The sequence below is a fragment of the Talpa europaea genome (genome assembly GCF_964194135.1).
Source record: "Talpa europaea genome assembly, chromosome: 3".
NCBI classification, from domain to species: domain Eukaryota; kingdom Metazoa; phylum Chordata; class Mammalia; order Eulipotyphla; family Talpidae; genus Talpa; species Talpa europaea.
The window spans coordinates 26,268,046-26,280,633 of record NC_140069.1 but is presented as its reverse complement, the minus strand read 5'-3'; the positions used below and the strand labels follow the sequence as shown (position 1 = coordinate 26,280,633).

General features: G+C 43.2%; 1 protein-coding gene across 1 annotated transcript; it reads left to right on the top strand.

The window, feature by feature from the left end:
* Positions 1-3,528: 3,528 nt before the first annotated feature.
* Positions 3,529-12,330, top strand: ODF1 (outer dense fiber of sperm tails 1; the record flags this gene model as incomplete). The annotated part of the gene is made up of 2 exons (XM_084229359.1): positions 3,529-3,851; positions 11,735-12,330. 2 exons carry the CDS (start codon positions 3,529-3,531, stop codon positions 12,177-12,179), a joined length of 768 nt encoding a protein of 255 aa, XP_084085485.1. The 3' UTR covers positions 12,180-12,330.
* Between the last annotated feature and the right edge of the window lie 258 nt (positions 12,331-12,588).

The following is a 12,588-nucleotide window of genomic DNA, read 5'->3' as shown; positions in this document are numbered from 1 at the left end:
TTCTCCAGGTTCAGAGCTGCTTCCTCTGTATTTCCAGATACTTTCTCTAGCTGGAATCACTATGGTTGTTCAGTAGCCACAGGGCCTTCAGGAATGTGCCCTGATCAGCAAGTTCTGCAGTAAGAGGGAGGACTGGACTAGAGCAGGCCAATGTCTGCTGGAGCAACAGCTGACCCACAAACTCTGGAGGGCTTGGCCAGTGGCACAAACTGTCATATCAGTTGTGTTTTTTACTTACAAATAACTGAAACTGATTGGATAACTGAAAAGAAGCAAGAATGTATTGGAAATATATAGAGTGTTCAGACATGGAGGAAAGTTGAAAAACCAACTGGAAATGATTGAATAGGGCAGTAACGAAGGTATAGTCTCTTCAGGGTCCACTGTCAGCATAAGCCAGCTCCAACCATCCTCAGTCACTGTTGGAAGAGCGGATTCCCAGAAGAGAGTCTCATCAGGCAGCTTTGGTTATGTACCTGTCCCTTGACTGAGCAGCTAATTTTTGGTAACAATGGCAGAAGGAGGGTAGGACCCAATCGTTTTACCAAAAGAGGTGGGTAGGACCATGCGAAATGTGTATTACAGGAAGACTTCCCCGATGGCAAACTTGATCAGAGCGGGATGGTCCTTGAGCCCACCTGGATTTTTCAGGCAGAGGCTAAGGGTCGGCTTAGCCAATCCTGTAGAAAACTGATATTGTGACAGGTAGCACATACTCAAAAAGTTTTTTATTATAAAATTGGTGATAATCTCATTAAAGAAAGTTAGAAATCACAAGAAAATCTAGAGAAGGAATTTTAAACTTTAGAAAAGAGGGTTTTAAAAGTCATCTATAACACCATTATTTAGATAACTACCATTAATTTCTGAGTGTTGGATTCTTATTAACACAGTTGAGGACATGTTATATGTGCAATTTTGGATTTAATGCTGAAGGACCACTTAACAATCCAACAACTGCTGGGACAGTACCTTCATTAGCTAGTGCAGTGAATGGACTTGCCTTATAGCTGTCCTCTCTGATGGAAGAGGTAGAGGGGACCCTCTTCTGCCCACGGTTCCACCAACAGTGGGGACCAAACAAGCACTTTCCCCAGCCTGGAGAGTCACAAACACCTGCCCTTCCTCCCAGAGGAGGTTCTATCTGGACACCAGCCAAGGTGGATGGGAGACTCCACAGACAGAGTCCTGTGAAAGAGGGAGCCCCAGCTCATGGGAGAACCCACAGAAATGCCTTCTGTTTATATTTCAGTGAACAGTGACTGAGTATCATTCCTGTGGGTTTCCACAGATTCTGATGAATTTCTATATTGTCCTTCTAACAGAAATAGATCATGTGCCCACCTCATCTTTAAAGGAGACAGCACCTTTGTTAAGTCACTTGAAATGTCAAGAAGAGTGATATCACCAGGAGAGTGGAGAGTGGGAGAATCATATTTGAAATAAAGCTGTAAACATCTTAATAATGTGCCCTGTATAGACAGATGTGTGTGCTTCCATTTTAGAACCTGTATATTTAAGAATCTAAAACTGAGAGCTTGTTGTTTTAACCTTTGCTGACATTTGCTAAGGGATAGAATTCATGGTGATGAGTTCAGAAGTCTATCACTTGGACTAGAGAGACCTGTAAACTCCTGCAGTGAACTGTCAGGAAAGAGTAGGCTATGTTCCTATTAACAGACTCCTCTCCTCAGAACTGGGCAGAATCATTCTGTTAAGACTTCAGCATTTGTCCACAGAGGAGGGTGATTCATTTCTGTTTTTCCACACATTTCATGTGACTCAAGGGGCCGGTCTCCCACTTGAGTACCTCCAAGGAAATTTCTTTTCTTTACTAAGACACTTCATTTGCACAGGAAGGGGGCTGTAGTCAGTTGGGGTGCTAGTTTTGGCCAAGGGATCTACAAGGGACTTTAACATAGGGGGCTCATACTGCTTTCCTTGCTTACTATCAGGAATCATAAGTTTCTTTATTTCCCCACATTTCTTATTATTGTTCTTCAGGAGTCTGCCCCAGCCCTCCTTTTTTCTCAATCTATTGCTTCTCTGAAGGATCTTATCATTCCTAAGGTTCCAACTCCTTTATTTGGAGGGTGGTTGAAGGATGACAGAAATCTCCATCTATCATCTACCTACCTACCTACCTACTTACCTACCTATGGAAATAGCTCTGGCTATAATTAGAGAATGGATTAGATAGGCCCAGAGTAGATATAGGGAGAAGATGATCCCACTGGCTTCCCTCTTGCTATCCCATTAGCCATCACCCCCAGCCCAGACTTGGGTTGTCCCGCTTTCCTGCAGAAGACACCTCTACTGTTGTTCCCTTAAAATGTACCCTCAGGGTGGCTGTCAATCTTACCTTTGAACTTCTCTCAACAGAGAAGAAAATCAACGATTCTTCATTGTGCTCAAAATAAAGTTCAGACTCCTTAGCTGGCCTATGAGTCCCTTCAAACCTTGTCTCCTCCTGTATTACATCCAATCACTTGTCCTCAAGTGCCCTATGGTGGCTTAGTTCATAGGTTTGAGAGTTGGATAGCAGTTTGAGGGGAAGGGCTTAGAGGCGTAGGAAGCCCAGCCAAGGTTGAAGTGGAGCCAGAGACCCAGGATGTTGATCCAGCCGAGAGCGCAGGAGGCTGACATAAATGGGTATCTCAGGCAGCTGGTGTCCAGCGACTTTAAGATGCTGGCAATGAGAGTATCAAGGACCAACATTTTGGAAGCTCTTGGAAACAAAAGATAAATGACCAGACTTAGCTATAAGACCAGAGGTATAGTTTACTGTGAGGTGGTGCCTGAGGACAGGATCCTGAGCTTTGAGAGATGGGAGTTTAAGGATCCTGCCCCTAAAGAACTGAGGCTCCAAAATAGCCAGGACACCAACTAGTACAGAAATGGGTATAATTCAGATATTTGGGGGCTCAGAAGGTCAAGGACTAAGGCTGACTTGAGACTGACTTATTAAGAGGAACCATGGAAAAGTCCTTTATATTCTACCTATAAATAGGAGACAGAATGCATCCTAGATTATTAAAGGGCAAGGCTAAATGTCAAGCCAGAGCTAACAGTTGGAAAGGCATAGAGAAAGGAGCTGGATCGTTCCTTCCATCAGCCACATTAAGATCAACAAACATACACTCATGGGTGTGGTCAGACATCAGGGCATACACAAGTAAAAATCACTCAAAGTTAGCCTCATGAACTCCAAAAAACTGTGATTACTTGGGGGACACATCCACGTTTAAGGTGAATGAAAACTAAACAGCTGTGTGGTTTTCAGAGCAGCTCTGTAACCCTAAAGGAGGGTCTCCCGGAGACCATGACTGTGTACTGTTCGCATGGCAACTGAAAGACTATGACATACTTAAAGGGTGGTGAGGTCACAGAACTCAAGCTTTAAAGTAGGTGAAGCATGTGTGCCTCATTTATTTTTAAAAGAAACTTCTGAGAAGAGCTTAGAACAATTTTTTTCCCCTGAGTGCCATTTCCCAAGGGTACTCACAGAAACAATAAGGTGTGACTGTAATGGCTGCACTGAGTTGTCTTTTGGATAGTGTTAGACGGGACATTAAGAAGGTGGACAGAGAATTGAGGCAATTGAGATGCATCGACGAATTTAGCACACGATGCCTGTGCGACCTATACATGCACCCCTACTGCTGCTGTGACTTGCACCCCTACCCGTACTGCCTGTGCTATTCGAAGCGCTGTTCCCGCTCTTGTGGCCTGTGCGATCTCTACCCGTGTTGCCTGTGTGATGTCAAGCTTTACTGTCTTCGACCATCTCTCAGAAGTTTGGAGAGGAAAGCCATTAGAGCCATAGAGGATGAAAAGAGAGAGCTTGCCAAGTAAAAGAACTTTTTAAGATGTTTATAGTTGGTATATTAGCCTTCTAAGTTGGAGTAAGAGAGGGAGAGGTGACACTCGATATTTGAACAAAGATGAAAAGGGGCTGAGATAATGACTCTGGTGACTTAACAAAGATTTAAGAAAAGAAGAGCGAATGGGGCCATGATGGGAATTGTAAGATTCTCAAAAGACAATATAATGATGTCGATTGGCAAGGTTGTTGTTGGTTTATAGCAGGAATGCCAACATGATAAATAATGTGGCTTTAATGAGGGAAGGAAACAGGGGGTGTCATTAAAAAGCTATTGGAAGCGGCAAACTAAACATTTTTTCTGGTTATGAGTAAAGTGATTTGAGTATATTTGGGCTTACAGTAATGACTACAGGAGAAGTAATAATAATTGATCAAATCCTTAATGTTTGCCAGAGGCTTTAAGAGCAGGGGAGAAAATAACAGTAGAGCCATTTCCTTGGTTTTGTCGGGAAACCTTTCTCCCGTTCCCCAACTCCAGATAAAGACTTAAGATTCATCTGGAGTTTGGTCTCTTATGTGAGCTTTCCTGTTCAGCTCTAGTAAGAATTGTGCAAATAAACAGATCGGAGAATAACAGCTTCCAGAAGAGTTAAAAAGGTTTTAACCTGAACATTATTTTGTTTATATAGCTATTGATTTATAATGTTGTACACCTAAAGCTAATGTTACTTCAACATTTCAATGTTACTTCAATATTTCAAGTAATAAAAGCCAAAAAATAGGTTTTAATTGAATTTTGGGTAATTTTAAATGTTACTTAAGAACTTTAAATTTGATTACATTTTCTCTTTTGGAGAAAGCTTCTCTAACTTTTTACATATGCCATAGAGCCTGTTGCTACTGATGAAAAAAATGTTTGAAAGCATGGGTTATAACATAAAGAATATTGTTACAATATTATTACATTTATAAATATTATATGTAATCATTCAATTGTTTATGGTATATCCATACATTGGAATGATACGTTAAACATAAGAAAGATTATGAGTCATTTATATATTGACGTGTTAAGCACAAAAAGGAAGGTACAGAAAAACTAATATGCTGTTTCTTAAAAGATGGATACGTAGATGTTATAGCACAATAGATGATAGATTTTTTTAATTGAAATGTATTTGACATGTAACCCTGTAAGTCTAAGGTATATCACATGTTAATCTGATATATTTACAAGTTATAATATTACCATTGTGGTGATAATTAGCACATTTATCATTTACATAATTCTCATTTCCTTTTAGCAGTTAGAATAATTAAATTCTAGTCACTCAGCAAGTTTGATGATTATAATACAATACTTTGTGTTCACTATACTTAGATCTCTAGGACTTATTACTTGTATGTTTGAACCCTTAAACAACATCTGTCTAGCCCTAATGAGATTAATAGATAATATAGGTAGATATATGATAGATGGGTGGGTGGATAGATGGATGGATGGATGGATAGTGGGGAGGTGAGAGAATGAGAGAGACACTTGACAACTGTGACAGTGACGTTTCCCTGGAAAAGGCAATAGGTCATAAGCCACCAAAGGTCAGGGGAGGGACCTCCCTCAATGACCTGGGATAGGGCTATCTCCTATATACTTATCTACACTCTCTTTGAACAAATTTTAATTTTTACTCCCTAGGTTATTAAGTTACAAAAATTGAACACATTGTGAATCAATGATTTTTTTCCTAAAGATTGGACCTGAATCAAGAGTCACTTCTATGCAGGTCTGTGACCACTCTTGATCCAAGTCCTTTCAACTTCTGTCTCCTGGCTGTCCCTGCAGTCAGGAGAGAATGCGGCTGCTTTTTATCCCCTGAACACCCTCCACCTCCTCTGGGAGGCCCTATTTCTTCATGTACAGAACACACAACTTCAAGCTTAATTTTTGACAGTGTGGTTTACAAGAAGTAATACTTTCTTTGGTGTGTGATACTTTTGCTGTTGGTGTCCGGGCTTTGGCTGATTTTTTTTTGTGCTGGCAACACAGTCCATTTTAGAAAGGCCTCTGGTTTACCCTGTTGTTTCTCCTCCCACACCCGTCTTCCCTTCACACCAACTTGTGAAACCCTCTTATGCTATATTTCTGACAGTTTGACATTTTACAACCCAGAAAGGCCTAGTGTCATTTACAAACTAAAATATTCGATTTTGCAGAATGTGGATGAAATGTTAAGCCCTGATCAAGCCCCGATCCCAGAGGACTCCTACTGTCAACATTTTTCTTCCTGTGAAATGCCTTTTGTTCAACTGACTCCCAATCTATGACTAAATAGATGCAAAGAAATGTTGATTCAATTTTAAAAACAATCTTTGGTGTGGAACCCTACCCATGGCTTTTTGAGTTTAGAAATCACATTTGCATGATTCTTTTTACCTTGTAAAGAATGCGAGCTGCTTGGTAAGGTGGGACATGGCCTTTCAGATGCCAGACTGTGTTGTCCAAGAGTTTTTCTGCTCTGTGTCTTTAATTACTGGTAGGAAATCTTGGCTGACTATTTAATTCTGGGCACAGAATTATGGTCAGAACTTCCATTGCTTGGCATGGTAGTCCCACTTTGTTTCTGTGTTTTTTTTTCTCCTTAATAAACTTTTCCTTATATCTATTTCTCTTAAAAAAAAAAAAAAAAAAAAGAACTCCCATTCCCATTGTTCACTGAGTAGCTGCTTCAAAATATACCTGCTGTCTTCTTTAGTGGAGACCCAAGAAAACACTTGTGTTCTTTGCTACTTTGATATCCTCTTTTCCTTCCCAAATTACTTTGTGCACCCCAAGCATTAGCAGTTCCCCTGAGTCTTCCTCTTTGGAATTAGGGAGACCACATATTTGAATTTGTAAGAAGTCATACCACTAGTCTGTTAGGCTTGTAGCTGATTCACACACACTTCATGGGAAGTATGTCCTCTGTACTAAAGCGACAGACAGAAGCAAAAGCCAGCCCCTCCTCAGTCCCGCCCTCAGGAGTTTATTGCCTAACTAATGGTTCCCTGTTGTGCTCTGGTGCCTGGCACTGCTCCTGGATCTGCAGGGTATTCTGGGCTCGAGTTCTGCACCCTTAACTGGTACCTGGGAGTGAATCCTGACACTGGGCTTCTGTGCACTCACCTAAGTGTCTATGGTGGATGAAGCTCGACAAGAAATTCCCCACACCAGGGGCACCATCTCCTTAAAACTTAAGAAACCCGCTTTCTCTTTCTTTTTACCCCTTCATGTTCTGAGTACGAGGTCTTCATTGAATTATTCTTCCTCAGTGAGGCTGATGATGGTCAGCCCTCATGGTGAGTTCTTTTCTTTTTTTTTTTTTTTAAAGATTTGTTTATTTATGCATAGAAGAGCTGGGGTGCAGGCCAGAGATGGGGGTGTGTGTGAGAGGTTCACCAGAGACAGAGTGGGGAGCAGAACAGGCAGCTCTACTGAAATACACTGCAGAGGGGAGCAGTGGGTGAGACAGGAGAAGTCTGCTGCGCCATGTGGGTTGCTCCCTGGCTGGGGATTGAACTCGTCCTGCAGGTAGCTTTATGGTGCTGCATCTTAACCTCTTGTGCCAGCAGGGAGGCCTCCTCATGGTGAGTTCTTTGTGGGTTTAGCAGTGCCTGTTCAGATCTAAGGGTTATCTTGCCATTCCCCCATTCTCTGACCAAGAGTCAGGACATCCTTAATCCATGTGGAGCCCACAGAGAGGAAACTGGGTGCTTGATGACTGGTGAAAGTTTGGCTTTCCCACAGATAGGAGAGATATCCCTTACAGGGATATAGTTTCCTTACAGGGGTGGAAGTGAGCTGGGTCCCTTGGTGCCCTGTCATCATCATCTCTTAATATCCATAGGTCTGGGAGCCCAGTCACCGTGGGCCTGCTGGGTAGGAGTCACTGTCCATCTAGAGCAAATCCAAGTCTATATTTGGCTTGACCTTAATGTTAGTGATACAGAACTTGGCCTTTGGAGGTTTGAAGTCTCAAATTTAGGGGCCATCCGAGTAAGGTGGAGCCTGGAACAGCCTGATAAAGAGATTTACACTTTATTGAACAAAAACTATGTGCATTTAATGCTTGTAGCATCTTGGCCATTTTAGAGATGATGAAATGGATTCTCCCAACAATGCTTTTCATTGCTAGCTGGCAAGAGCGCAGGGCTTGAAGTCAGGATTACCTGAGTCTGCAGTCCATATGCTTAACTACCTGGTCAGTGGTTCTCAGGGTGGCCTCAGGGCCCCAGGGGTAGCATCACCTGGCACTTGTTAGAAATGCAGGTTCTGGACTCCTCCTCAGACTTGGTGAATCCCAGAAGCTCTGGGAGGTGACCCAGCTACCTATGTGTTACCAAGCTCCCTGTATTGTGTCACTCTGCTCCTGCTGAGTCACATTGTTCTCCAGTATCATTCAAAACCCTGGAGGAGAGAGACAAAGCAGGAAAAGAAGGAAAGAGGGAGAAGAAAGAAGAGAAAGGGAAAGATGGGCTGGGAAGCAAGATTCCATTTAATGGATCCTTGGAAGGGATCTAAATTAGGAAAAGAAATAAGGGGCTCCAGCGACCATTGGAGGAATGTCTGCCTCCCTTTGCTCCTGGGAAGAGATGAGCTTCGTAACATCTCCATTACTTGTTCATCACATGGTGAACTTGATTTATATCTCTGTGAAGACGGTTGAATAGTCCTCATCATCATAGCTATGGGCAATATGTTGCACACTCAGGAGTGTGGTTGTGTATTCAGGTGAAATTCAGCTTCAATAGCAAGAAAAGGTGGCAGCCCAAAGGGAAAGATACAGGCTCCACTGTCACTCACTCCCCCAGATATCCTAAGAGGCTCTTGTAACAAACCAAAGAAGCTGATCTCCCTGTGTTTACTGTGGCTGTTTTCCCCTCATGACAACAAGTAGAGGGCACAACCTCCCTTTGCCCAGAACCCCAGGGACGTTGGAAAATCCCATGTGGTGTGATGGGTACCTTGCCAGGCAGGAGTCAAGTTGCAATTTGATGTGTAAAATGTGGCTCCTGCAACTTCTAAACCCACACATCCCCACAGATAGCCTCTGACATAGAAGCAAAAGGAAGAAAAGTCAAGACTTTTAGGCAATTTGTTGAAGACCCACATGATGAGAGCCTTGAGCAGCTGCTGCAGGGGCAGAGTGACAGGCATAGAGGAAAAGAACCCATGCAATACAGTCCATAAAACTGTATGTGGGACTCGGGTTGCTTAGAGGAGGAGGTGGTCCTGGGACCCAGCTTTGGCCTACAGATCCAGCTCCCATACCCAACTCCTGTAGGGGGCAGGAGGGCTTTGGTGGAGTCAGCTGTGCAAATAGCCAGGCCCCTGGAAATCCTACTTGGAGTCCCTTCTTGGGGAGGCCCTCCCCTAACTTCAAGGCAGGATTTGATGTCTCTCATCTCTTGCTAGAAGGAAAAGCTTTGATTCTCAGCCCCCCACACACCCTGGGAGGTCCTTGAGAGTTCCACAGGGCACCCATTCTGCTCTGTGCTTCACTCTTGGCCTTGACTGTTCAAGCTTCAAGTCTTTGGCCCCTGCAGAGAGGCCGTGATGCATTTTTGTTCTCTACCTGTTCGGGGAGGCAGAGTGTTCCCCCCACCCCCAGAGATAAAGAATTTAAATAAATCCAGTTTTCTTCCTTTGGCCTGTGGACACTCTGGCACATGCAGGCATGAAAGACATCTATGCCCTATGCCACCCACACATCTCCATGGGCTGAGGTGGAGTTGAGTAATTGTCACAGTCCTCTGGGTGCCTTACTAGTTGTGTCTGTCAACCTTTGTGTCTTCAAGGTCTGCATTCCATTTGATTATTTGTAACTAATTACTATCAGTCTTGGTTTGCACCCTTTATTACAAGAGCTCATACTGTTGATTAATCAGCCATGCTAGGACTTATGAAGTGAAGAACAGAGATCCAAAGTGGTATGTATAGCATGACTTCATAAGAATACACACAAAACTCCACATAGGCATGTAAAAACACACACATGGAAGAAGATCTAACACCAACTGTTAAATGTTACATAGGATTATGGGTATTTCAAAAATATTCTGTCTTTTCACTTGTTTGCATTTTGAGTTTCCTACAAAACTTTTTTTTCTCCAAAAAGTAAATGCATAAGAAATTCAACATTAAAAAGAATAACATATCTCAAACTAATCTTCAGTCATGAAGGCCATACTCCTCAAACTGAAAAATGTTCTAGAACTCCCACATTCCCAGGCCTTCCTTTGGAGGCTAAGAGACTGAAGATGTACCAAGGGTGTGGTTTTGTTATTTTTTTTTAATGTCAAGGAATTTTTAAAAGACTATTTCAGAGCATTAGGTTATCTTTGGAATATCTGCCAACTAGAAAGAAAATGAAACTTGAGGAGGGCCAGTGCAAGTAGGGTTATTGTAAAGATTAAATGTGAAGTACCATAATAAATACTTTTCATTCATGAATTTAAGTCTCATATTAACCTTTGAGGTAGGTCCCTATAATGGTCCCTGTTTTACAGATGAGGAAACTGAGGCACAGAGGGGGTAAATAACTTGTTCACATGGCAGAACCACAATTTGAACCTAAATGTTCTGGCGTCAGAGTCTGTGCTCTTAGCATTTTGCTTACTACCTTTCAATATTAGAGGTGATCAATTGTTAATATTACTATTATTATCAACTGCTGTTACTAAATATTCACACAGCAGGACTGCTGAGCAGCACCAAGAGAGCGCTATAGGAACCAAGGAGACACTTATTTGCTTCTTTAGAAGCCATAGCCAGCCAGCTGGGGGTGCGTGTGTGTGTGTGTGTGTGTGTGCATGTGCTGATTTGTAGTACTTACCAACATTGATTGAAATATCCCTACTGTGATTGATTTCATGTTATCCAAATGAAGTCACTGGATGAAACGAAGGGAAGAAATGCACACAATCAGCCCTTGCAAGCTGGTAGGATTTGACCAGGACCCCACCAGGAGGGCCAGGCTGGGGCATCTACCCTGTCATTTGTTGATGCAGCTTTCAGACGAGTCTGGTGATGGCCTAGTGGCAGCACAGTCCTGTGCAAGGGCAGGGCTGGGTTCAGAGGCTGACAGCCAGCTTTAAAATGCAGATTTTAAATGGAATCTTACTAGTCTGATTCCTTTTTTAAAGAGAGTTCTGAGTAGACATCTAATAGTAGTAATAGTCATGGTAATAACCAGGGATTATAATGTACCCAGCACAGAGCAAAGTAAAATATATAATCTCATCTAATCCTCAATCGCCCTAGTCCAATTTTACAGATGAGGAAACTGAACCAGAGATTAAGGAACCTGCCTAGTTTCCACAGCTAATAAGAGGATCAGTTGAGACCTAAATACAAAGAGAGAGATCTGAAAGCCCATGTATCCATGTGCTGTAAATTGAGGTTTACCTGTGGGAAACGCATTTTTTACTTCATATACTTGTAATATTTGACTTTTCCCAGTGACTAGTATTTACTTTTGCTATTTGAAAAAAGAGAGGCCTCCCTGGTGGCGCAGCGGGTTGAGAGCAGTGCTGTGAAGCTGTCCGCAGTCTCTGCAGTGCAGGTTTGATCCCGGCTGGCCAGGGAGATACCCACATGGCGCGGCAGACCTCTCCTGCCTCTCCCGCTGCTCCCCTCAGCAGTGTATTTCAGTCAGTCTGCCTGTTCTGATTCCCACTCTGTCTCTGGTGACTCCTCTCACCTCTCACGCATCTGGTCTGTACCCCGGTTCTTATATGTATAAATAAATAAATCTTTAGGGAAAAAAAATAAAATAAAAAACCAGAGACCAGAATTTTGCCTCTTAAGTTGTGTCTGAGCTCTGATGTCCAAGCTTTCTCCCCTCATCCTTTCCTTTTTCTAAATTCCAGACTGAGAAGAACAACAAATAGAATCCTGGCCTCTTCTTGCTGTAGCAGTAACATTTTAGGATCAGTGAACGTGTGTGGCTTTGAACCTGATCAAGTCAAAGTTCGAGTGAAGGACGGAAAGGTGTGCGTGTCAGCTGAGCGGGAGAACAGGTACGATTGCCTGGGATCGAAAAAATACAGCTACATGAACATCTGTAAAGAGTTCAGCCTGCCTCCATGTGTGGACGAGAAAGACGTGACATACTCCTATGGGCTCGGCAGCTGTGTCAAGATAGAGTCTCCTTGCTACCCTTGCTCTTCTCCCTGCAACCCTTGCAACCCCTGCAACCCCTGCAACCCCTGCAGCCCCTGTAGCCCCTGCAGCCCCTGCAGCCCATTGTGTGACCCTTGCAACCCCTGCTACCCATGTGGGAGCCGATTCTCCTGTAGGAAGATGATTTTGTAAAGCATAGGAAACCATGATTTAGGATTGGCCAACTCCTCCAGCCAGGCAGCTCTTCCAGTGTTTCTTGTCCCCTGTCCACGTCCCGTGTAATTCAAGTACATAGCAGACTAAATACATAAGTGCAATCCACTGCAGGTGTGTGTCTCTTGGTTTGATGCGCTGCAGAACACTAGCCCAGTCAGGGGATGTCAGGGAATTACCGGATGGGAAGGAAAGAGGAGATGGTGAGAGCTGCTCTCATGTGGCTTCCTCTACCACCAAATTCCAGGAAAGATCCTTTTTCGGTGGGCGTCCATAGACCACCAAATGATGACCCAGGGAATGACCTAGGAAACCACATGGTCAAAGCAGAAATGGGGACTAGCGAGGGTTTGAAGATAAGTGCTTTTTCAAAGCTACTGCAGCAGGG